General features: G+C 34.2%; 1 protein-coding gene across 1 annotated transcript; it reads left to right on the top strand.

Moving 5' to 3' along the window:
* The first annotated feature begins 220 nt into the window (after positions 1–220).
* LOC148943288 (putative E3 ubiquitin-protein ligase ariadne-2) lies at positions 221–17,511 on the top strand. The gene is made up of 4 exons (XM_089101081.1): positions 221–394; positions 7,496–7,787; positions 15,949–16,183; positions 17,484–17,511. The coding sequence occupies exons 1-4, from the start codon at positions 221–223 to the stop codon at positions 17,509–17,511; spliced, it is 729 nt and encodes a 242-aa protein (XP_088957207.1).
* The last annotated feature ends 7,775 nt before the right edge of the window (positions 17,512–25,286 follow it).

Raw genomic sequence — 25,286 nt, 5'->3', positions numbered from 1 at the left:
AAGTGCGTTCTGAAATTCCTCCTCTTCATTGAAATTCATTGAATTTCATTGAATTCTGAAATTCAAATGAATTCTGAAATTCTGAAATTCTCCTCTTCATTGAATTCTGAAATTCTGAAATTCTCCTCTTCATTGAATTCTGAAATTCTGAAATTCTCCTCTTCATTGAATTCTGAAATACAGTTCCTCTTCATTTAATCAAGATGTGAATTTTTAGATTATGGATGAGAGTGACAATGAATCAGAGTTGGATTTTGATGACTATTATTTGGAAACTGATGATGTTGGTCAATCTGATCTGGACCCAGAGTATTTGGCTTATTCCTGCCTCTTTGCTGAACAAATTGAACAACTTTTAAATGAACAAATTGAAGCTCTCACAAAATCAGTCAAGGTGAGTGGCAACTATTCTAAAGCAGTGGCGGATCCAGAGGGGAGCGAGGGGGGCGCCCCCCCCCTAGCGTAGTCTAAAATAGTGTAATTTACTTAATTAACTCAAGTTTGCGTTAATTAAACTTGCTCATAACGCAAGTTTATCGGATCAACCTATTTTGTTCCCCCCCCCCCCCAATTTTTTTTTCAATCAACCTTTTTTGCCCTCCTCCCCCCCAAAAAAAAACCCTGGATCCGCCCCTGTTCTAAAGTTCAACATTGCCTATTGTAGAGTAGCCTATACTAGTGAAAAATTATTATGTGCTATGCAAAAAAATAGATTTAAAGGGATTCTTTTAATACTACGAAAAGATATATAAAACAGGTACTTAGATTTTCACGTTTGTACATCTTTGGTTGCAATATTCAAACTAATGAAAAACATAATATAATCACGCAATATTTATACAGGAAAATAGAACCAGAATTATTGTATATAGCCTATAGGTCACAAAGTTTAGGTTACCTATAGTGGTTAGGTTGTGTGGTGTGTTGGGGGCTACAGAAGTTTTTCTGATGGCTGAGGATATAAAATGGCAAAAAGAAGTTTCCAGGGTACTATTTTTCAGTTGTTTTTTTCTTCCAGAAGGGCTCTTTGCATCAGTCTTGGTGTGATTGATTTAAAATACATATAGAAGCTGATCTTCTTTTTTTGGAAAGACATGGAGGGTTGCCGACATTTTGACCCCGAAATAAGCTCCTTCTTAGATATAACATTAAAAATGTTAGTTTCGCCTTTGGTATTTTTTGAAGGAACTGGTTGGGTGCATCTTATTTTTAGAAGAATTACAAACCCCTCGCCTATAGTCCTGGAAAATCTTGATATACTATTAGAAGGAACGAGAATAATCTCAACACATAAGAATTAAGTGGGATTAGAAAAAAATCTAAAAAAAGCAAAATTTGGCAGAATTTCCATCACCCGTAACCCAAACATTAGTATTATCACTTAATCCACAAAATCAATCAGAAAATTCTTGCCTTCTTAGATGTAAAATTACAGTTTTTTAAAATATAAAGTTTTTTACAGTTTTTTAAAATTACAGTTTTATGCAGTTTTTTTTTAATTACAGTTTTCTTAAATATAAAGTTTTTTTAAATTGCAGTTTTATGCAGTTTTTTTTGAAATTACAGTTTTTCAAAATATTAAGTATAAATCTTAAATAATTTAGTCATTTATTGCAAAAAAGGATTTTTCTAGGAATTTGCTCCAACGAGTTTTAAATATAAGTAAGTTTTACTCTTGGAGGTAAAAAAGGGCATTAACAAGGAGTCTATGCCCATAAAAGCATCTGAAAGCAACATAATCAAAACACTGAGAAACAGAGAGCCTTCTTGTAAAAAAGTGTTGTGTTTCAAAAGATTTTTGTTCTTTTTACTGGATTAATTAAAAAAAAACTTTCCGAAAAATAAGTTTTTCAAAGAAAAGTAAAGGTCATTTTAAACTTAAGATCAGCAGATACAAATACCTGTTAAAATTCAAACTCGAAACGACCAGACCTTACCTTAGACCTTAGCTCCTCCTGTACCTCCAGAGGCACACAGGGCGTCCGTTAACTGCCTCCAGTAATCCCGCAAATGAGCTGCGGCGTAGATATCCTCCCACTCTGGTATTAAGGATGCATGAAGGGCTCTCCGGTCCTCTGAAGCGTGTTTTTGGGCCTTTCTCGTCGACGCGTGTCGTCTGGCTGCCACTGGAAAGCATATTCGGTAGTGTCGATCCTGGCATACGGATAACATGGCCAAGATAGCGCCATATTCGTTGCCTGACTACATCAGCGACCTCAGGCTGGTTTGTGCAGTGGCGAATTTCCAAGTTTGTTATCCCATCCTTCCAGTTAGTATTCGGGATACGTCGAAGACAGTTGTTTTAGTATGCAGTGAGTCGTTTTTCCTGCTCAGCTGTTACTTTTAAACATACCATCGCTTACGTCAAGATCGAAAGGACGTTGCTTATGAAAAGGCGAAGTTTTACCTGGAGTGAGTACTCCGCTGATCTCCAGACTGGTCGATGACGTTGAAATGCCGAGCTTGCCAGGGCTATTCGTGTTATCGACCAGAAATTACGAAACAACCAGAAATTACTATTAATGAATAAATGAAACCCAAAACGGACAGAAATTAAATAAACCATTATAGCAAAAAAAAATACAACAAGTAATAATATAAATGAATAAATAAATCTTAAGGCGAGTAATGCTTAAATTGAATATGGAAATCAAGCTTAAAATGAAAAAAAATATTTTGATATTGAAGCATAAATGAACCCAAAACAAATAGAAATTAAGTAAACAGTCAATGCAAACAAACATACGTTAGATACTAATATAAATGAATAAATAAATTGGAAAATGAGCGAAACCTAAATTGAATATGCAAATCAAGCTTGAAACAAACAAAAATCATTACAAACACGAGTTTGGGTATGGCCTCCTTCTCTCACTGTAAAAGTCTAAAGACAAAATCAAATTGAATATGTGATATATAATGATATTGATTGTTGAAATATTCAGCAGTTCAAGAATTTTATTTCACTGTAATTTTATTTTCATTTTCAATTCTGTAAAAACTTGGAAAAGTAAATATTTGTAATATAATTTGTTTTCAGTGAAGCTCCAATGATGGAGTAGGCCTTAGGTTTTTATGGCTAAGGAAGGTGGCAGTATCCAAACTCTTGTTGTGATGAAACTATATTCGTCTTGAACGATTTTAGAAAGAACTAATAAATTGAACTGAATATTTGATTTATAATGATATTAATTGCTGAAAGCTCATCAGTTAAAAATTTTAATGTTTATTTTCAATATTAAGTACAAAAGAAAATATTTGTAACACTATTCGTAGCAAATGTTGACCTATGGCGGTTTGTTGTTGCAGTGGGTTGTTAGTAGTTGTAGAAATTATTTGTAACACTATTCGTAGCAAATGTTGGCCTATGCCGGTTTTTTGTTGCAGTGGTTTGTTATTAGTTGTAGAAATTATATGTAACAATATTCGTAGCAAATGTTGGTCTATGCCGGTTTGTTGTTGTAGTGGGTTGTTAGTAGTTGTAGAAAATATTTGTAACACTATTCGTAGCAAATGTTGACCTATGGCGGTTTTTTGTTGCAGTGGGTTGTTATTAGTTGTAGAAAATATATGTAACACTATTCGTAGCAAATGTTGGCCTATGGCGGTTTGTTGTTGCAGTGGTTTGTTATTAGTTGTAGAAAATATTTGTAACACTATTCGTAGCAAATGTTGGCCTATGGCGGTTTGTTGTTGCAATGGGTTGTTAGTTGTTGTAGAAATTATTTGTAACACTATTCGTAGCAAATGTTGGCCTATGGCGGTTTGTTGTTGTAGTGGGTTTTTAGTAGTTGTAGAAAATATTTGTAAAACTATTCGTTGCAAATGTTGGCCTACGCTGGTTTGTTGTTGCAGTGGGTTGTTAGTATTTGTAGAAAATATTTGTAACACTATTCGTAGCAAATGTTGACCTATGGCGGTTTGTTGTTTAGTTGTAGGAAATATTTGTAACACTATTCGTAGTAAATGTTGGCCTATGGCGGTTTGTTGTTGCAGTGGGTAGTAGTTTTAGAAAATATTTGTAACACTATTCGTAGCAAATGCTGGCCTATGGCGGTTTCTTGTTGCATTGGGTTGTTAGTAGTTGTAGTAGCATTAAAGGGGGGATTGGGTTAAAGGGAATTTTGGTTTGATATAAATAAGTATTTCAGATTAGTTTCAAATAGTTCTCCGACTATCATCGTGAGGAGGAGAGAAGCCCTCCTCATTTCTTTATGAGGAGAGGAGACTCTTAAAGATTACTTAACTTGCTACCATAGTTGGAATTAAATAAGGTAATTTACGTATTACCGACAGACTACCCATTCATATCCATCGTCTTACCGTCGTTCTGCATATCACCAGAGCGCCAAATTTTACATACAGAAGCGCCATGTTTTAAGCAATTTTTCGGGGTTACTGGTAGCTGGCTTACTAGTGACATCTATTTAGGGATGCTTAAAATTTAGATGGCGATATCAGTTATAGGAATTTTCTATTTTCAAAATCTCCAGTACTTACACTTTACAATTGTATATACTTCTTAAATTCTTTTCGTAGGTCAGTAATCTCTTTTCCTCTGTAGTTATATTTTTGTGAGATTATTTTACTGCTTATGCTACAATTTTAAGCCACAGTGTAGGTTAATGGGTTCTTTTTTTTATTTGTTTTTTACATACTGTACATTATAAATATAATTGTAAATTTGATATTATTTCAAACTGACAGTTGTTTAAATAAAATATTAAGCTGTAATTAATAAAACTTTGAGCATTTCGTTGAAACTTAAAGAGGCTATTGAATATCTGGAGTCACAAAATGGAAGACAAACATCTTATGTTGTCTTCGAAATAAAAAAAAATCACGTGTCATTTACCTAAAACACTGTACGAATTTAGAAGATTTATATTTTAAGCGGTTTTCACTGATCTTCTTATGTTTTTAATGTTTGTTTACTAAGTTAGTTTTTCTTGGGCCAATGTAATCCCTGGAATTATCCACTCTGTCTGGGGTGTGTTTTTATAAGTCAGTAATCATTATAGATAATGAACCATCTGCTATTGTACCCATTCTAAAGCGACATAACAGTTTTATCCCTACACCTTTAACAACTTCAACACACAACGTAACATTGTTCCACAACAGCTTTGACACTGCTCAAAACTTTTACACAGCACAACATCTTACATAGCAGCTTTTAACTGCACAATATTTTTACACAACAGCTTTTACAGTGCACAAAACTTTCACACAACACTACATTTTACGCAGCAGCTTTGACACTGCACAATGCTTTTTCACGACACAAAATTTTTACACAACAGCTTTTACACTGCACAATACTTTTATATAACTCTACATTTTTACGCAGCAGCTTTTACACTGCACAATACTACTTCACGACACAACAGCTTTTACACTGCACAATACTTTCACACGACACAACATTTTACACAGCAGCTTTGACACTGCACAAAACTTTTTCACGACACAATATTTTTACACAACAGCTTTTACACTGCACAGAACTTTCACATGACTCAACATTTTACACAGCAGCTTTGACACTGCACAATACTTTTTCACGACACAATATTTATACACAACAACTTTTACACTGCACAATACTTTCACACAACACTACATTTTTACACAGCAGCTTTGAGACTGCATAATGCTTTTTCACGACACAACATTTTTACACAACAGCTTTTACACTGTACAATGCATTCACACAGCAGCCTTTACACTGCACAATACTTTTTCACGACATAACAGCTTTTACAGTGCACAAAACTTTCACACAACACTACATTTTATACATCAGTTTTTACACTGCACAAAGATTCTTCACGACACAACATTTATACACAACAGCTTTTACTCTGCACAATACAATATTTTTGCACAGCAACAAATAACAACAGTTTTATCTGCTATAAACTTTTTACTTATTGTGATCGTATTAAAAATAAAGGACAAGAGGCTTCAGAGCCATTGATTGCGCATATGGGGTCGGTTCGATGTTTCATTTGCTGACGTTCTTTTTTGATGTTCAGTTGCTGACGTTCTCTGTACAGGGACAAAAAGCAAGCCTATCGCCCGACCCTACGGTACGTGGGTCGAACCCAAGGCCTTATAATCGAACCCAAGGCCTTATATTGCATAGTATTGACGATTTTGCTACCAAAGGGTATGAGTATATTAGGGTTAAATCTAATGTTCTGTGCCATTTAATGATGATTATCTATGAATATTATTATATGTATATATTAGCCTGTATTATGGTATATATTACATATTACAGGTCGAATAACAATCGAGCTCATCCTCAAGGGTGTCTGACTTGATCTGTATAGCTTTGGTTAAAATATTTACATTTAAAAAAAAAATACTACTCTTATTAATTATACAATCACCCATCCAAAACCTATATTTGCACAAATTATTCAGACGGTTTTACTGCTGTCTATCACACAGTCTAAAATAAGAAATTAGTGCTAAAGTATTATGATCACACTAATTAATCAAATTGGCTAAAATAGGAAATATATCTGCTTCCCATTATGGTTTCTAGGTATAATATCTTTTATCAGAAATGAGCAGCCTTGGGACGCACCTTTCAAGGTCAAATAGAAGAAACAATGGTGAAGTATTTTCTAAACTTAATGTGGTTATATGCTATATATTATATTATATATTATGTATATATTTTGTGTAAATTATCTATGTATATTAATTCTCAGTCATTCACCAAACTTAGGCTATAAAAAAACTAATTGATGGTATATAATGGGTACCTGATGCGGGTATTTTTCATTGAACAGACATAGTCACTAGGATTCCCCGATCCTCACAAGAGAGTATACTTTACTTTTTTTTTATTTCTTTTGTCTGGGAGGATCTGTTGATAGTAGCAAATAGCTAATAAATGCACAGATGTTTTTAGGGGGGGGGGAGGGCTACTTGCCCTGGGTGAAGACATTTTTGGGACGCAAAATTTCAAATAAATAATCTAACGCTTATATGCACTATGTAACTTTTGAATTTTTAATTAAAATATATTAGAGGGCGCAATTTGCAGTAAGTATAAGCAAATTGAATCCTAAATTTTCATTTTTCTCGCATCTTCATCACCATTCCTTGAAAATAAAAGTAAGTAAACTAAATTTAATTGTTTTTAACGGTTTTTTTGTGATATTTTGTTGTCAAATTTTGCAGACACTAAAGAAAGAAAAGTCGGGTTTAAATAAATGGAAAATTTTGTTGGAAAATAGAAAATTTTGCTGATAAATAAAAATTTATTAATCATTTTTTGGAAAAGAGAATTTGGAAAAAATAATTTTGAGAGACAGGGGGGGAATGCTAATCAATATTTTGCCCCGGGCACAAGAGAGGCCAATAAATATTTTTCCCTGGGTGCAAGAGAGGCTATAACTGCCACTGGACAAACGCTGATCTCTGAAAAATACTTTTAACTTTTTTCTGTTAATCATAGGTACATATATTCCTTTAGGTAACACCATCACTTGCAAAAGTGCTGCTTCATGCTCATAGCTGGGATGTTGAGAAAGTCAAAATGTTGTTTTTAAGTGACAGCAATAAGCTCTTAGTGGACACTCAAATATGTGTGACTTCGCATTTAAGAGTCGGAGCTTTTAGTAGACTTACAATGCCATCTACATGTACAGTGTGTTTTGTGACGTCTTCTCCAGATTTCCTCAGGTCCCTTGGTTGTGGACATCTGTTTTGCAAAGACTGTTGGATTATGCATTTTGAGGTTCAAATTAAACAAGGAATAACAACAGGTTAGTTCAAATTCTACCTACTCCTCTCTATCCCCTCCTCTCTCTCTCACTAATTCACTCACGCTTCATACTCTCTCATAGACTAAAGCAATATATTTGAACTGTTTTTCTTTAGTCTTCTTATATTTCAACAATTTTTCTAGTTGGCCGTTCTGTCTTTGACCAATGGCGGCCCTGGAACCATCTGATCTATTTTGGCTGCTCTATTCAGGCTGTTCAATTTAGAGCTCTAGATTATGTCTACCGTTAATGATAGTTAAAGACTGTCCTAATTATTATAATTCTACATAATTATGCTAGGTTATTATAGTTTTTATTTATGATAATTAAAATTTGATATTGTATCGGCTTCAAAACTTCAAACAATACAACAATATTCTTACTTTTTACTTGTTACGATAGTATAAATGCTGAATTTTTTATCAGCAATTTATGATGAAGATAAACCATCCATTTAGTCTCTCTCCTCCTCTCTCTCTTTCTGATTCTCTCCCCCTCTCTCTCGATGTCTCTCTCCCTCACTTCTGTTTTGTGTGTATTTTTAAACTGTTCATAAAAAATTATGTTGTAAATAAAACAAAACAAACCTTACATGGGTAGCATCAGTTCTTGAAGTTTGTTTTAATTTTTAGATATATCTGTGTAGATTTTGTTGCTTTTTTTTAAATTAAACAAAGTCTGCCTACTTTAATTTTCTCCGTCTGTTTGCTCTTGGCTTTGGCTAATTTAGACTTAGCGTGGTCTAGCCTTCCTCAACTCACTTTTTGGTGTTATGATTGACGTGCATGTGAATATTTTATTTATTGGAGTGTATCCCAGCTCGGGTGATTACGCATTTGAAAATGTTTTTTCAGATAAGTTTGTGTGAACGCCTGTTATGGGCTTGTGGTCTAAGGTGTTGTGCCTTAGATAAAAAAAAAATCCGGTTTAAATTCTATACTATCTCTTTCTTTCCCTTTGTTTTTGTGTCATGAAGAACTGGCGCAATGTAAAAGGACTACATAAAGTAACATAAAGTCTCAAGTCCTACTTGTGTGAAAGATTTTATGGCTTGTGGTGTGAACAAACCATAATTCAAGTCGGATTAAGTTCAAGAGCTTTAAGCAATATAAGCTGAGATTGGCGTGAAGGGAGGGACGATCAACTGATTTCTCAATACTGATTCGGATGAGTTGAAAAGACTTTTACTTATAAACAGGTCTACATTCCAAGCGCTGGTCAGACACGTCCTGATTCTACAGAGTAAATATGTTGAATTTATGTATTCCAATAAGCCTCATTCTCCAAAATTTCTGAAGCAAGTCAAGATCTCAAAATGCCTCTTACCCTATATTAGACCTTAGATCCACACGTGCCTCCAGTGGTACCCAGTATTTCAAGAAGAAGCCGCCAATCATTCCAATTATTTGCTACTGCTGGAATGTCCTCCCACTAAGATTGGACTGACGTGCTGGTTATGCAGATTGATCTGGCATGTTGTTGTGGGGTTCTGTGGGTCTGCCTCTGCAGTGTGTGTTTGTTGCCGGTGGAGTGCTGCATTGGTAAGTCGGAGATTGCTTATGCGTAGTGCTTGTCTAAGGTATCTCCATATATGATTTTTATGGCACCTATCACAATGCACTGGCCCGTCATGTGGCGGATGGATAGATATGTTATCTTCTGCTGCTGTAGATGCTGAGGATTCTTCTTAGACTTGAATTTTTGAAAGCGAGTATTCTCCTCTTTTGTTCCTGGTTCAGTTGCTAAGTTTTGGTTGCGGTTTTGGTTTAGGTTTTGGTTTCGGTTGCGCGAAGGAGAACTATAACGTTGCAAGCTCCATTAGCTTGACCAAGTCTTGTGAGTAATTTTTTGTGATCGATCCACTTCTGTCAATAATCCTTCCATGGTAGTAGAGATCTGTATGTGGCTCTATGCGTGGCCACTATATGTGGCTCAAGGGTGATGCTCAAGGGTGGGTCTCGAGTAGCCAAACATTTTATTTTGAAATTAGTAGTCGTTCATTCGTTTGTAGCCATGTTCTTAGCTTTATGACAATTCAATAGTATCATTTTGCTATGTTTTTTTTTTTAATTGAAATAGCAAACTACCAGATTCATTATACGATTTATACATTGTTTTACCATAGTTATCTCATGTTTACTCGAGTTATAATAATGAACAGTTCCGAGTTGGTTTCTGTCGTACAAGAGCAGGGTTCTCAGTTTGACACACTAGTGCTAGTATCTGTTGCTCACTTGAATCAAACTATAAATTGTCAAATAATATCAATGTTTAAAAAAAAACATAAGAAAAAACTTTCCCTCAAGTTCCTGCACTCCTTCTGTTTTCGCAGGGCTTTGGCCCTGCTCTTTTTTATTATGTGTGTGTTGTAATTAGAATCCGGCGCCACGTGAAGGAGGAAAAACCGGCAGCGGCAGTTCCAAACCCAGCGTGCCACGCCGTGCCACCAGCAAGCCGCCGGCGGCGCGCCATCGGTAAGATGTCGGTGGTATGCTGCCGGCGTGATCAATCTTGACCGCGAACATTAATGTTTTCATCAGTCTTGCTCAAATCACAGCTTAAATTTACACCAGTTTCGAGCCTATTCATGAGTTCAAAAATTCACAAGTCGCTGGCTGGAACCTGGTCTTCTTTGTTATTCATCAAGAGAAGTAGAAATCAGGTAGATATGAAATGGCTGTGGCGTTTCAGAACCCTTGCATGATACGAGTAGTTGAAGTATCTATTAGCTATGTATTATTAACATAAATAATTATCAAAATTAGTAGTTTTTTCATCGAGCATTACTGCATATAAACTTCAAATACCGTATCACAAAATTCGTCAGTTATCTGGGTAAAAACTTTGAACTTAGAAGCTTAATTTTTTCATAATACCCTTTGTCTATATCTGTTTTGTCACCTTTAAAACAGTTGAAATGGGCGACTTTGATATTGATAGTTTTTTTTTTGCTCTTTTGGATTCCTAAGAAGCCTTCTTGTATTAAAAATTGGTTTTTAATAACAATTTTAAAAAAATGCATTTTCAAGTTTTTTTGGCTTCTTTATAGAATATATGTCATGTAGGTTAAGGCTGAACTGCTGCTTTTTCATGGCTTTTGGCTGCTCTTTTGGATATTATTCATTTTTTCTTTTGGGGATTCATTCCAAATTATAAACTGTTAAATACCTAATATCAGTCAAATTATAAACTGCATCTAAAAGGAGTAAATTTATCACATTGAAAAATACATGATGAACACTTCACATGACAACACTTCAATTACAATGACACAAAAAACACTTAATAGTTTATTCGCTATGAAGAAAAATGAAATGCCAGCTATTTTCTTAGGTAAAAAATGAAAAGCTCATCCGTTTTAAGTTTAATTATTGAAATAATATGCAGACTGAAGTAGCTCCAGGAAGATGTTGAATTCTCATCCTAGTTCGTCACTTTTAATCCAAGCAAAATGTTAGGACACTTAGTATCAGTTATTGAGTTTAGGCTTTGATTTCCAAATCCTTACAAGAATTGCCAAATTTAAGAAAGTCGCAACAACAAGTCACCTGTGGTCAAATTGCTCAAAGACTCCTCTTTGATTTCCACCCAGACTCAAAGCTTCTGCTATGGTCATTTCCATGGAAATCTTCAAGGAGTTTCTTTTTTAAATAGCTTTCAAGCGTAGTTAGGCGTATTTAGACTTTTTTGCTTTTCTTCAAAGCTTTGAAAAAAGTGTTATAATATTCCAAATTTTACATTTGTCGATATTTTTGGTAAGCATTTGGGGGGAGATCGAATTTTCTAAACCACTGTAGATACGTAAGAACGTTGCAACATATAGTACCCTTAGGTCATAAGACTGTCAAAGACTCCTCCTTGAACCTTCCAAATTGAAAGCTTTTATTATGACCTGGCCTTTTAATGTAACTTGGGCACTGGACCAAGGGCGCCATTGTTACTCGAGCTCAACGTTAGGTGGGGATGTCGATATCGCTTTCGTCACACCAATTCGTTTTAGTGTGAATCTACCTCATACATATGAATGAATGTTTTCAAAGTAAACCCGTTTCATCAATAGGAAAAAAACGGATTGGGCGCATATGTCCGTTTCCCTTTGGACGATAAAACCATGTAAGTGCTGTATCAAGTATAACTCACGAAAATCTTCTTAATTTTGTCAACTTTTCAACTTTTCGGCATCCCTGCTTTCAATAAAAAAAAAAAAAAATCAAGGTACTATCACTTAAATATAATAACCCCTTATGCCCCCCTTCTGGATACCATCTTTATAGGATACCGTCTCTGCTTTAAATAAAGAAAAATAATTAACTTATTGGCACCCCTGCTTTAAAAAAAATCGAGATATTATCATTTAAATATGATAGCTCAATACCCCCTCCCCCCTTCTGATTACCCCCTTGATAGGAGGCCGTCTCTGCTTTAAATTAAAAAAAATCAATTTTTTGGGAGCCCGGATTTCAATAAATAATAATTTGAGCTATTATCATTTAAATATAATACCCCCCTACCCCCCCCCCCTCTGGATACCAACTTGATAGGATACCGTCTCAGCTTTCATTAGAAAAATAATTTACTTAATAATTAACTAGGTCACTATATGGGTAAAACGAACCCGCAAAATAACGTTAAACAGCTTAGTGTTTCTTGAAAAAAAAAAAAAAATTGAGGGTATGAGTAAAGGGGTACAATGAAAGCAACAAAAATTTCGAAAATATTCATACATACCTCAAATTTTTGCAAAAATGAGTTATAGATTCGCCATTGCATTCCATAAGATCCAAAGAATCTAATTAAAAGGGAGCACACACAGAAGCCAAATTAGGCCAGTAGCCTATGAGACATCGCAATAAACACAAGACAATGAATAAGTCTCCATGAGGGGTCCTGAGTCTATCAAAATATTTCCATGGTTTCCCAGAGAATTGGATATCATTTTCCTCTGTCTTCACATTAAATGAAAAAAATAATTATCTTTTTGGCATCCCTGCTTTCAATAAAAAAGAAATTAGGTACTATCATTTAAAAATGATAGCCCCCTATCCCCCCCCCCCCTAAAGGCAATAATTTACAATTTATTTATGAATCATATTTTTGGGGTAATTTCCGGTTCAATCTTTAATTCCCCAACCTTGTACATAGCTTAGTCTATAGCTAAATTTTGTCTCATCCGAAGGTTGTTTTTTTTTTGGGGGGGGGGGGGGGTAAAAATGTTCCAGAAAGAAGATTGTATTTTCTATCAGGCGTTCAATAATTGGGTATTAAACATTAAGAAAATCTTATCTAAAAACAGCAAAAAAAATCTACCAACTTACAATTCAGCTGTAGAAACAATCTGTCGGCTATCAATTTCAAAATCCAACAAAAGGCTGAAGCTGTATAGTAGTGAATGCGTTCTATAATTCTATTCAACTTGAAAATAAAATTCTTGACTACGAATGATGTAAGAAATAGTGATTGGGAAACTGCATTCAAAATGATTTAAACTCATTTCAGAAAGACGATACTTTTTGTCAACATATGAAGAACTGTGTATATTGCTATATTTGCAATAGCATATTGCATCTGTCTGGTTTTTATGCAAAGTAACAAAAGAGACGAAAATTAATGAACAAGAGAGTAGTGAAGAATTATGGTATGCAAAGTAATATTTGGCAGGGAAAGTCACCGGTGATAAATGGCTAGGGGTGGCATCGTGATTGCGTGATTTTCGGGGATTCGGGGAACCAAATTTTTTTTCGGGCTGACGCATAGATTTTCGGGAAAATACCCGAAAATTCGGGGATAGTGCAAGCTCTGCTTGATTTCTAATCAGGAAAATCGAAATACTAAACCAGACGAGAAGGAAAAGCTCCGACTTTGCGGTTGACGCAATAAAGAATTGCCGCAAAAATAATTTAAAGTGGACCGAACGCCGCCACCTCTGCCGGCGGCGGCGTGCCTGCGGTGCGCCGGAAGTGTTACGACGCTTCGGCGGCGTTCGACTGGGCCTCTCGTCGGCGGCGTTCGGTCGATCCGCCGGCGCGGCGCCGGGGTCTAGTTGTAATTTATTTGTTTCAATTAGTTTTGTTTAACCCTGAGTATGTTAACTATAATTTTACTATGATAATAATGATATATAAAATTTAACATATTTGATGCGTTGTAAGTACCTCTTTTGTCGTTTTCAGCGTACCAGTAAATGTTATAAATATTCAAAGAATATCTATGTTGTAAAATGAAGAAAAACTTATTTTGCCAAAGCGGAAATTCTAGGGGCAAGAATTCTTCCTTTTTTTCTTCTTTTCTATTATGTCTTTTTTTTGTTCGTGTTCATGATGTAACATGATGTAATTTGTTAATTGCGCTTTCTTCTGCATATATTTTCTATGACATGGCTACATTAACAATAGAATACAATATATACTGCATTTAGTTTGTTTTCAAATATATTCAAAATAAATACCTCTTTTATTTTATATGAGTGTACCAGTCAGTGTTGTAAATTTCAAAAAAATTTTACGTTAAAAAATAAACTTTAAGAAAAACTTTTGTTTTTCAAAGCAATATTTCTTGAGGCGAGAATTTTCCCACTCTCTCTCTCTCTCTCTCTCTCTCTCTCTCTATCTCTCTCTCTTTCTCTTTCTCTCTCTCTCTCTCTCTCTCTCTCTCTCTCTCTCTCTCTATCTCTTTCTTTTCTTGTGTTGTTTGCATTTATTTGTTTCAGTTAATTAAATTATCGTTGCGATAATAATAAATATTATTATCTATATATATTATCTCTTATATATTATCTATATATAAATATTATTATCTATAATAATAAATATTATATATAAATATTATAATATTATTAAATATAAATATATAATAATTTCTAATATACATGATTGCCAATTCACAAAAATGTAGGGGAGGGATGTAAAGATTTTTCTTCTTTTTTATGAAGCCACGAAAAACTATTTTGAAAATTTTTGTTCAATGAAAATGCCATTAAAAGGTATTTTTTAATATTTAAGATGGACTTCCATCCCCCCTGAGCCCTAAAAGTATATTTATTACTTTCTAAAATTGTATTCAAAATAAATACAGTAGAACCTCGTTTATCCCGCCTAACTGAGTTCCAGTTTAACCGAGGTTTTCTACTTGCATAATTGCATATCCTGCTAATGTACAATGCCAGTTATCTTAATGCTTTACTAATTATCAATGAATAAAAATATACAGTATTATACAGCCTTGACTGCGGTGTTGAGGGTACTGTAAACAAAAATAAGACTCTCTTTCTTTGTTAAGGCACTGAGTAGTGCGAGATAGCTATAATTGGCGATCAAGTTACATTGCTAGTTTGTCATTTTTCCTTTATAATACAAAAAACGATGTCAATCTAACAGCTTTGGTCGAATTTTATTTATTCTACCACTGTTGCCTTGTTGATTGTCTATAGAGTCCTTGTGATCCGAGTTTCTGTTTATCTGAAGCACTCTCGGTCCACACTACTTCGGATAGCCGCGGTTCTACTGTATGTTATATGAGCGTGCCAATCAATGCTGCCAAATGTCATTTTATTGTCATACTTATTGTTGTCATACTTATTGTTGTCATACTTATTGTTGTCATATAAATGTCATACTTATTGTAAATGTCATACTTATATAAATGTCATACTTATTGTTGGCTTCCTGTTGAAAACAAATTCCTAGTACCCTTGTTTCAATAATAGCTATTAAGTTCACAGTGAGCTTGATAGACCAGCGCCATCAGTAAGAAAAATTACATTGATAATACGAATACAAAAACAAGACAGTGTAAAAATAGCGAGGAAGACCACACTGCCTTTCCATAACAAACAAGAAAAGCACGAAGAACAATAGGGAAATCTTTTTGCAAAACAGTGGAGATAATTTCAATGAATATTTCGGCCCTTTGTCCAAGGGCCGTCCTCAGCAAGACAAAAAGCAGTGTAAAAAGCAGTATTCAAAAACAAAAATGTAACAAGTGGTATTCAAAACAAAAAGCGTAAAAAGCAGTGTATAAAACAAAAGTACCAAAATTGCAAAAAAAATGCATAAAAAAACAACACAAAGGGATCAAAGAGAAAAAAGAGAGATTATTATCCTATACTTCCGTGTTAAAAAAGTTGGTTTTAGTGTTGCTTAACAATTATTTTTTCAAATTTCAGGAATACAATGTATGTCTGGGGATTGCAAGATTTTAGCCACCGAAGATTTTGTTTTATCTTTATTGAATCGCCCAAGACTGCGAGAAAAGTATTTGCAATTTTCCTTTAGTGATTACGTGAAATCTCATCCAGAACTTCGATTTTGTCCTGGCCCTAATTGTAGTATTATTATTAGATCCGTGAAAGAAACCAAAGCCAAACGAGTGATATGCACCTCCTGCAAAACTATGTTTTGGTAAGTGGCTTTTTTCTTCTGAAAGTACCAAGAACAGTGAAAAAGAGGCCTGGTTGTTTGAATTGGTTAATTGGGGGTTCAGGGTTTGACCCCCCTTCCCTAAAAACGGTTTTACTGTGGTCAAACCATTGTATCGGTAGTCGTGCGTTATTTCGGTTTTATCGACAAGTTTGTCTGTACTGTTTCCTAGGGGTTACAGAGCCAACTTTAGCAGACCGAAATCGCTATCTTTGACGCGGGGGAGTGAGAGTCCTCTGGGCTCCTGCAGATACACTCAGTTGAAAGCTAGCCTAATATTGGTTTGATCGGGGATTTTTATATCCTTATCAGTAAAAGAAATTCTTATATCTAGTTAGGATATCTAATACCCCTATAAAATTCTCCTTGTTTTCGGTGGGCGGGGGTTGAGACACCTTTGAGATCCTTAAAACACACTTCGGTTGAAAACTAGCTTGATGTTGGTTTTTGCCATAAATGCTAATTTTCTTAAAGGTTTTACACCTTTTGTAAGGTGTCCATACTTCCGGGAAACAATTTGGATATTTTGACCATGCTACGACGTATCTGGCTTAAGCTAAATCCCTTGTATTGATCTAGACCCCTACAATGAAATCCCAGCAATGTTCTGACGGCCTGGACCGGCAGATGTCGTTTCGCTTACAATTTTGTTATCATTTGTCATTAGTATTATTTTTCTGTACTATTATCACTTACATTTTTATTTACAAAAGTTGTTGGAAATACCGTTAAGTATTTTTAGCCTAGTAAGGCCGCATAGTACGTTGTATTGTTGTCGTGTGAGAACTCTGCTACGCGAAGAATACGCCTGTAGATAATTGAGTGTTTTCTATATTTAGTTATTGATAATTTATACTTCGGTTTACAGTTTTTATAGGAAAAGGGTTTTATTAAATAAACAAATCAACGACAAACCTGAAGTTAATAAACTTTTTTGGGTAAACATCACCCTTTAAAAAATCTTACTTACCTCACGCACTACCAGCCATTTTTACTGCCCCCCTCTAAAAAAAATAAAAAAAATAAATAGATGTATAGGTGGATGGTATGGATAGAACCATACTATGGAACCACTCGAGGGAGAATTCGCCCAGAGGGATTATAATCCACAAGTGGAGAAACAATGTCCTTTCAGTTTACTACGAAATTCATTTATGAATTTCGAACAGTGGTCATATTATTATTATTTATATTCGTGGATATATATGTAGAACACCTAGGTTTTTGCATGGAGTGGATCACTCTTCTATTTATCAGTAAAATCTAATTTTAATACTTTCAGGATTCATAGCCAAACTCCTTATGAATAAGCTTTAAAAAGATCGACATTAGAAGTTTCAATCATTATTTTGTTTTTCTGAGGGGGTAATCCTGCTGTCCACTATCTCGCGTGACCCATTCCTGAAGTCAGGGGGCTTGAATCCTCCCCATATGTCTATGTGAAGAGACATATAATGGAAGTTAGCTAGTTTTAGTCTAGTATGCATTATTTGAGACTGTTAAGGGCCACCGTGCAAAAAATGGGGTAGCATAGTATCAATGCTACTTGGTAGTTTTCAAGTTTGTTGGCAGAATTTGTCTAAAAATAAAATTTTCACGTGTAAAAATGCTTTTTGCTGTAAGAGATACTATCAAAACACAAGTTGTGCTGCTAAAGTATCGGCAACTTTTAGAATTCTGTCAAACTGCTTCTGGCAGCTTTGGAACTTTTCCCATACCGTACCTAGTAGACAATATTAACCAAAAACAACAAGTGCTCCCGTCCTACTATTTGTTGTACAACTTTATATGTTTGCTTTACAAATATAATATATATATATATATATATATATATATATATATATATATATATATATATATATATATATATATATATATATATATATATATATATATATATATATATATATATATATATATATATATATATATATATATATATATATATATATATATATATATATATATATATATATATATATATATATATATATATATATATATATATATATATATATATATATATATATATATATATATATATATATATATATATATATAATTTATTTTCCAGTTTTCGGTGTGGGAGTGAGTACCACGCTCCAGCTGATTGTGAGACGATTAGACAGTGGCTTTCAAAATGTGAAGATGACAGTGAAACTGCTAACTATATAAGTGCTCATACCAAAGATGTAAGATATCCAAAATTTGTATTTGTTAACTTAACCAATTTTTGTTTATACTTTATATCTAAGTCTAGTCCATGCGGCTCCGATCAAAATGGTTATTTAACTAAGATTAATTTAATTAAGAAATTGCGTGTAGGGATGTATAGTTTTGCATCAGTTTATGCGAAGGAGTGGTGGTGGGTCACTGTATAGGCAGGGGAGGGACAGATGCCTAAAAGAGCACATTCCAAGTTTCAAAGTGTCTAACCCTCCAAGAGAATTCAGATAAATATTGAAAAGGGTATGGGAGGAGGGGTTTGATTTTTGAGATGTTCCCTAGGCTACTCATTCGCCAGATTAATTTATGTGCATCAAACTGGTCAGATTCTAACTACTACTACTAACAAATCACTGCAGCACTAAGCCACCTGAGGTCAGACAACACAGCTATGTATGTTCCTCCTCCATCCCAATCTATTCTAAGCTTCCGTCTTCACAGCCTTTCAAGAAGTTCTAATGTCTATTAAGTCCTTCCTTATGACCTCTTCCTCCCCCATTCGAGGAAAACCTGCTTTTCTTTTTGCCCTAGGCGGTTGGCCGAAAAGAATGATCATTGGCAATCTGTCATCCTTCATCCACAGAACGTGTCCTAGCTTTCTCAAACTTTCTCTCATAGTAGCCCTAGAAAGTGGGAAAGAACCACTTTTTTGTACTGCTTGTTTTTTAAACTACGGTTTGTCAGACGGATATCCAATAGAATCCGTGACAGTTTTTTGGGGAAGATCTAACAAATCCTCAAATTCTAACATTTAGTAAAAGGCACATTTGGCTCACGAATTTTTTAGAAAATTCGGAAATTTTTTAGCCCCTTTCCAATCTTTTTGAAAAAATACTCTGATTTTATTAATATTTAATTTCATAAATTTAATTTAAAGTTAAATTCAGCTTAATTTAAGTTTTATCAAATATAATTAAATTAATTTAAATTTAATTTTATGTGTAATTTTAGTTTTAATTTTTAATTTTAGCATCATGTCAGAGGTGGTTTTAGAGGGAGGGACAGTGGGGGTATTTGCCCCGAGTGCAGAAATTTTATGGGCGCGAAATTCCAAACAAATAATCTAACGGTTATAATCATTTTGTAATATTTGAAATTTTATTAATAAAGTAAAGGGCGCAGTTAATAAATGAAAAGAATTAATAAGTTAATTAATTAATAAAATGAAAACATAATTAGATAATAAAATCTACAGTAAATAAATACTTGAAATTATAATTTAAAAGAATAAACTGAAAAAAATTTTGGTAGTAAAGGAAAATTTTTGTTTAGATTTGGCCTTAAGTTTTTGGGAGATAGGAGGGGGGGCTAATCAAGATTTTGCCCCGGGCGCAAGAGAGCCAGTACCGCCACTGCTTCAACTCTCTGTTCTATTCCCAACATGTCAGTGTAGGCAACCGTAGCAAATTCTCCTTAGGAATAGCTTGTTATCACATCTCTTAAAAAAAGGTCTAAAAGGATGGGAGGATTGCCTGGAGAAGGATATCAAAGTTGACAGTGCATTATATTAAAAAATAGATCCATTGTAATAGAAGAATTAAAAAAAAACTGAAAATTTTGCGTGTTTGAATACCCTTTGAAAGTGAATTGTTAATTTTTGTTAAATGACACCTTTCCCGCTACTATATCAGTGAATAATGTCATTATCGGTGATTATGGCATCAGCGAGGACCTTGTGATTATGGTGATTATGGTGATTATGGCATCAGCGAGGTGATTATGGCATGCAACCCTTAAAACCTGCACATTGAGGGTGCCCTCCATTTGTGTGTGCGATTTGGTGGCTCTACGTTTGCGTCGGCGTAAGACGCAGTTTCTTTCACTTAATGCCTAATTTTGATTACAAATAAAAATGTTATAACATAAAGAATAGTTATTTCTTTTGTGATTTTAACGTCTGCATGGCCATGGAAATAGGATTTTGAAAACGTATTCCTTTTATCAGAGTATGTGAACAGCTTTTTAGAAAAATTACACCATTGTATTTGTGGCAGCGCAGTGGTTGAAAGCTTGCCTCTTGGTGTTAGAATAATAAGCTTTTTTAAAAGTTCTAACAAAACTTTGGCGTAAATACTTTGGTTTAGCAAGGAAGACTGATGATTATGATCAAAATGGCGACTGGTAAAACTTTCATTTGCAGTTTCGTAACTTGTGATTGTACCAGAGTTCTCCTAATTTTCTGCAATATCCTTATACGTGGTAAATCCATGGAAAAAACAACGAAAAGTATGAGATTGCTTATTACTAAGTATAGGCTATTCCGCAAATTAGGCGCAGCATTTCTAAAGCTTTAAACGTATTATGCATATTTTTGTTGATTTGTAAGCTATCAATACTCACAGATTACGCCTCCAACCATTTAGTTGCGAAATATATAATAAGCCTCTGCTGAGTCAGTCCCTAGATGAAGGTAGACCGTTTTCACTTCTATATCTTATTTTTTTTGTTTAGCGTCCTCAATTGTATTTTGGTAGTTCAATTCTTTGCTCAATTTTTCTAGTAATTTGGGAGGATTTTCACCTTCGGCTGAGACAGTCCTTAGATAGGGGTAAAACGTTTTCGTGTACAAGGAAATTAAACAGGCAAATGCAGCAAGCTTTATGCACCAATGTGAGTAAAGCAACGCACAACTCCAGACGACAAAATGTAGATACAACGTTCCGATTTTCAGTCTCTCTTCAAAAGTAAACGCAGAAATTCTCACTTTATGAGCAACTTCTTTGACTTTATCGAATAGCAGTCTCATAGCAGCTTTTCTGTTGCTCTTCATGTTCTGACTGAATTCTGTACCAAAGTCTTTAACATCGATCATAGAGCAAGTTAACGTTTCTCCAGTTTTCATTGTTGCCATAATCATATAAAGATAGCCATATTGAGCCATAAGAATAAAAAATGCTAAAGCTTTTGAAAGACCACCGCCAGTCATAAGCACTAGGTTCAGTCCCATGAAGGAAATAAGAAGAGATAACATTTCATTTTCAACCTTAAAACCAAACATAACTATTGTTTCTAGTTATGAACTTTTATAACAGGGTGATGGCTTGAATTTTCAATAAAAATCATTTTCGGGATAAAAAAATAATTTATTAACCGTTTAGGAAAGTTTTTAATTTGCCATTGCTCTCTCCTAGAATAAAATATTTTGCTATTTTGAAATTATAAGACAACCTTTGTCAGCTGTTAAAATTACTTTGGACGAAATTAAAAAAGTTCTTCTCCAAAACCTTTGTCTACGTCATTAAAGGTGTTGTTTTATCTTTTAATGTCCTCGTGCCATTGTAGGTGTTTAGATATCTCGCGTTGGTTGTTATTTTTTATCTATTTTTTTGAAAGTTTGTATGCAAACGAGAGTGCCTGCTGTTATCTGTTTCCTGAAAATAGCTTCTAGGTTGATATATATATATATATTTAATCTGAATGATAACATACAGAGACAAATTCTCTCGTCTTTATTTTGATGAAAACAAGTTTTGGATTATTTCATCCGGGTGGCAGCGGTAGTTAGCAACCTAGTAGAAGACGATCACGTCCAATGTTAAGAAATATAAAAACCCATATCTCCTTAAAAAAATTATAGTAAAGAACGAACTCTAGCCCATAGTAACTTAAATATTAAAATAAATAATAGTATGAAAGATGATGTAACACACTTATCTTCCGACAAGATAACCTTCTCTGGTTATCTACCCTTCTCAAGGGTATGGTGCCATATTTGCCGGAATTCACTGCCTGATTTCCTGTGGTTATTTTTTACTATTCTAACCAAGAAAAAGCCGTAGAATTTTCCTTGGGGGTAATTATCCTTAAAAAAAAATACAAAAAATTCCGTTTGTAGATATAGTAAAAGTTACATATAGAACTGAACACTGGCACATTTACATATAGAACTGAACACTGGCACATCTACATATAGAACTGAACACTGGGACATTTACACATACAACTGAACACTTCTACATTTACATATACAACTGAACACTGGCACATCGTGGTTGCAGCGATAGCTGCAACCTAGTAAAAAACGAAAACGGCCTATAGTAACCTAACAGAATAGCCTGAAACCCCCTTAAAATGGTGTGGAGTCGAAAGAAACAGTACATCTTATAGAATTACCCTGGCCGAAAACTCTATACAGGAAAGCTGTATAAAGGAAACTTACAGTCCCTTCGCTTGAATATCAAGGAAAATCTATTGGCTTGAAAAACAAGGAAAATTTCTTTTATTTCATGGGTAACATCTTTTTTCTTTCCGTTTTCCTTCTCTGCAGCCCGCGTGGCACTGGAACATCATAGATTTCTGTTTAAGGGCTTGTTTTGAAGAAAATTACCACATCTTGGGCATTTTGCAATTGACAAGAAATACAACAATATTAAACAAAAAAAGCCAAAAAAAAAAAAAAATATCAATTTTCGACAAAGAAAAAATTGTATTTTCGTATACAAGATGATCAACAGAAACTTTTTTCCGTTTTCACGTAAAAAGTAAAAACTATATTATGATGTTAGTTATAATGACGTCAGTACATAATGAGGTCATAACATATAATATAACAAGCATCTTTTGAAAAGTTGTTTCTCTGTGGTATGGTGCTATGTTTGGCTGACCACTGTCTGATTCTCTTTGGTTGGTTTTTTACTATTACTATTAAAAAGGCCAGAGGCTTTTCCTGCGTGTAATTATCTTTGAAAAAAATGTGTAGTCTAATTTTCTTATAGAACTGAATATAGTAACATAGTCTTATCTGTAATGTGATTCAAAACGATTCTATTCAAAAGTGTCAGAGATTGCCAATATAATCCTTTCATCAAAAGTTTGCGTACAGTCTTGTAGAAAAATTATATTATTGCATACCCTGTGACAGTACAGTGAATGAAAGTCATCCTCTTGATTAGAGGTTTGCTGATTCAACCTCGCCTGTAGGTAGGGATTGGAAATCAAGTTTAGGAACGATAAGGATATTCTATATCTTCGCTTGACTTGGTGGACAGATAAGACACCATTCCTTAACAGAACCAGAAAATAAAATAAAAATCAGAAGAGGAGAGAAAGAGTAGTAATAAGGGGAAACTGATTGAGGTTGTATTTAAGTTTGACATTTTCTGGATAAGCATCTAATTTTTTCGCAGGTGTGAAAATGCTTTGAAAAGAAAAATGAAAGAAAATGTAGAATAATAAGTAAAGGTAAAGTATAATAAGCAAACTTTTGTTGTTCGTGGTAGTAAAAGACGAACACGGGCCATAGTAACCAGAAAAATTAGCCTGAAACACCTAAAAATGGTGTCAGATTGAAATGAAAAACACACCATTAGAAATGCCTTGGCCAAAAACACATGTAAGGAAATTTATAATCTCTTGGCTTGAACAACAAGGAAAATACTTGGCTACTAAGTCCTGGAAAGTGGCTGAAACCACGAAATTCTGCATCGGAAGTAGCTTTTTCCGTTTGTTTTTACCTCCGCAGCTTTCGGAGCACTCGAACATCATAGAAAGCTGTTTAAGGGCTCATTTTAAAGGAAATTTATAAATTCTTAGAAAGTTTAAATAGAAATTCCAAATTTCTTTCTCCTGAGGTACTTCCAAGTACCTCAAACACAGAATGTGCCTGAAAAGACGATACGGATGAAGACTAGACCTAAGGACCATTAGTAACAACTTGATCTGAAGGTCTTTTCCTGCTCTGGTGTCAGTGTACTTTGTGTTTCTGTCAGTCAATCATCTGTCAGTCAATAATTAAACTGGGAAATGTCAATTAAAAGGTTAAAAAGATAAAAAGTGGTGAAGATATACTAAAAAATGAAAACTAAAAAAAAATCTTAAAAGGGATACTAAAAAAGGGAGTGTGTAAACAAGCGAATAAATACAAAAACCTGGGTAGCACCACTGTCCAAAAAAAGAGAAATTAGTGAGATAATTTGTTAATATTTTCTGTAATGAAGGGAATAAAAGGTTTGTTCATGTTGGAGCAAATGGGAGGTAAAGGAAATAATGGGAGACAATATAGGAATAGGAAACAGCAGCTAGAGGTGGCTGGGATATGAATGAGGAGTGACGTTTGGGGAAAATGCTTTCCTCAAACTTTTTTTTTTTGCAAAACAGAGGCTTTTTGGAAAAAAAAAACATTTTTAAAATAGACCTCAATTAAGAATTTAAGTTGATTAAAAGGAATTAAAGAATACATTAAAAAGGAAATATACTTCATCTAGGGTTTTAATATCAATCCCTAGATCTATCTTTAGTCTACTCATGCCTGAAAACCGCAATTTTCCAAAGCTTATCTTTGGCTTGTATCGAAATTATGAAGTTTTTAAAGCAGCATTACATTTTTGTCAGTGTTGCAATATTGAACCATGAAAGTAAATAAGCGAAACTATTTCTTTGATTTTGTTACACTTTTCGTCCGTAAAAGTTCGAACTTTCTCAAAGACAGCAAAACCTTCAAAGGAAATTGCACCTTTTAAAGGTTTTTGGTGCCATATGTATTATGCTTATTTTTAGCTGAATTTTTTCATCTTCTTTTTTAACATTTCGGTTTATAAGTTCCCTTTTTAAAAGAAGAACAAATTTTGCCATTTTTTTGCATAAATTCTCGGCTGTGTGAACGCTGGATAGCATCTTACTCCTAATTCTACGAAAATGATTGACTATTTAAATCTAGTATAAAAAAAGAACATTCGTCACATCTGATGCTAATCATAAATGATATTTCAGCAAGTCTGTGCTACTGTCAAGTGTTCAATGCTGCGAATTTTATTCTAATTGATTCACTTTTTACAGTGTCCAAAATGCCATATATGTATTGAGAAAAATGGTGGCTGTAATCATATGCAATGTTACACGTGTAAACATGATTTTTGCTGGA

This window comes from Artemia sp. Qi Xiang Cuo, chromosome 15 (genome assembly GCF_049724085.1).
Source record: "Artemia sp. Qi Xiang Cuo chromosome 15, ASM4972408v1, whole genome shotgun sequence".
Classification (NCBI taxonomy): Eukaryota; Metazoa; Arthropoda; class Branchiopoda; order Anostraca; family Artemiidae; genus Artemia; species Artemia sp. Qi Xiang Cuo.
The sequence above is the reverse complement of the archived record's forward strand: the minus strand, read 5'-3'. Positions and strand labels throughout refer to the sequence as shown.

What these genes read in the sequence shown, in the direction of transcription:
- LOC148943288 (XM_089101081.1), top strand. Translation starts at nt 221, where the DNA reads ATGGATGAGAGTGACAATGAATCAGAGTTGGATTTTGATGACTATTAT. An exon ending in CTCTCACAAAATCAGTCAAG is followed by an intron (nt 395 to 7,495) that starts GTGAGTGGCAAC and finishes ATATTCCTTTAG; the next exon opens with GTAACACCATCACTTGCAAA. An exon ending in TCCTGCAAAACTATGTTTTG is followed by an intron (nt 16,184 to 17,483) that starts GTAAGTGGCTTT and finishes TAATACTTTCAG; the next exon opens with GATTCATAGCCAAACTCCTT.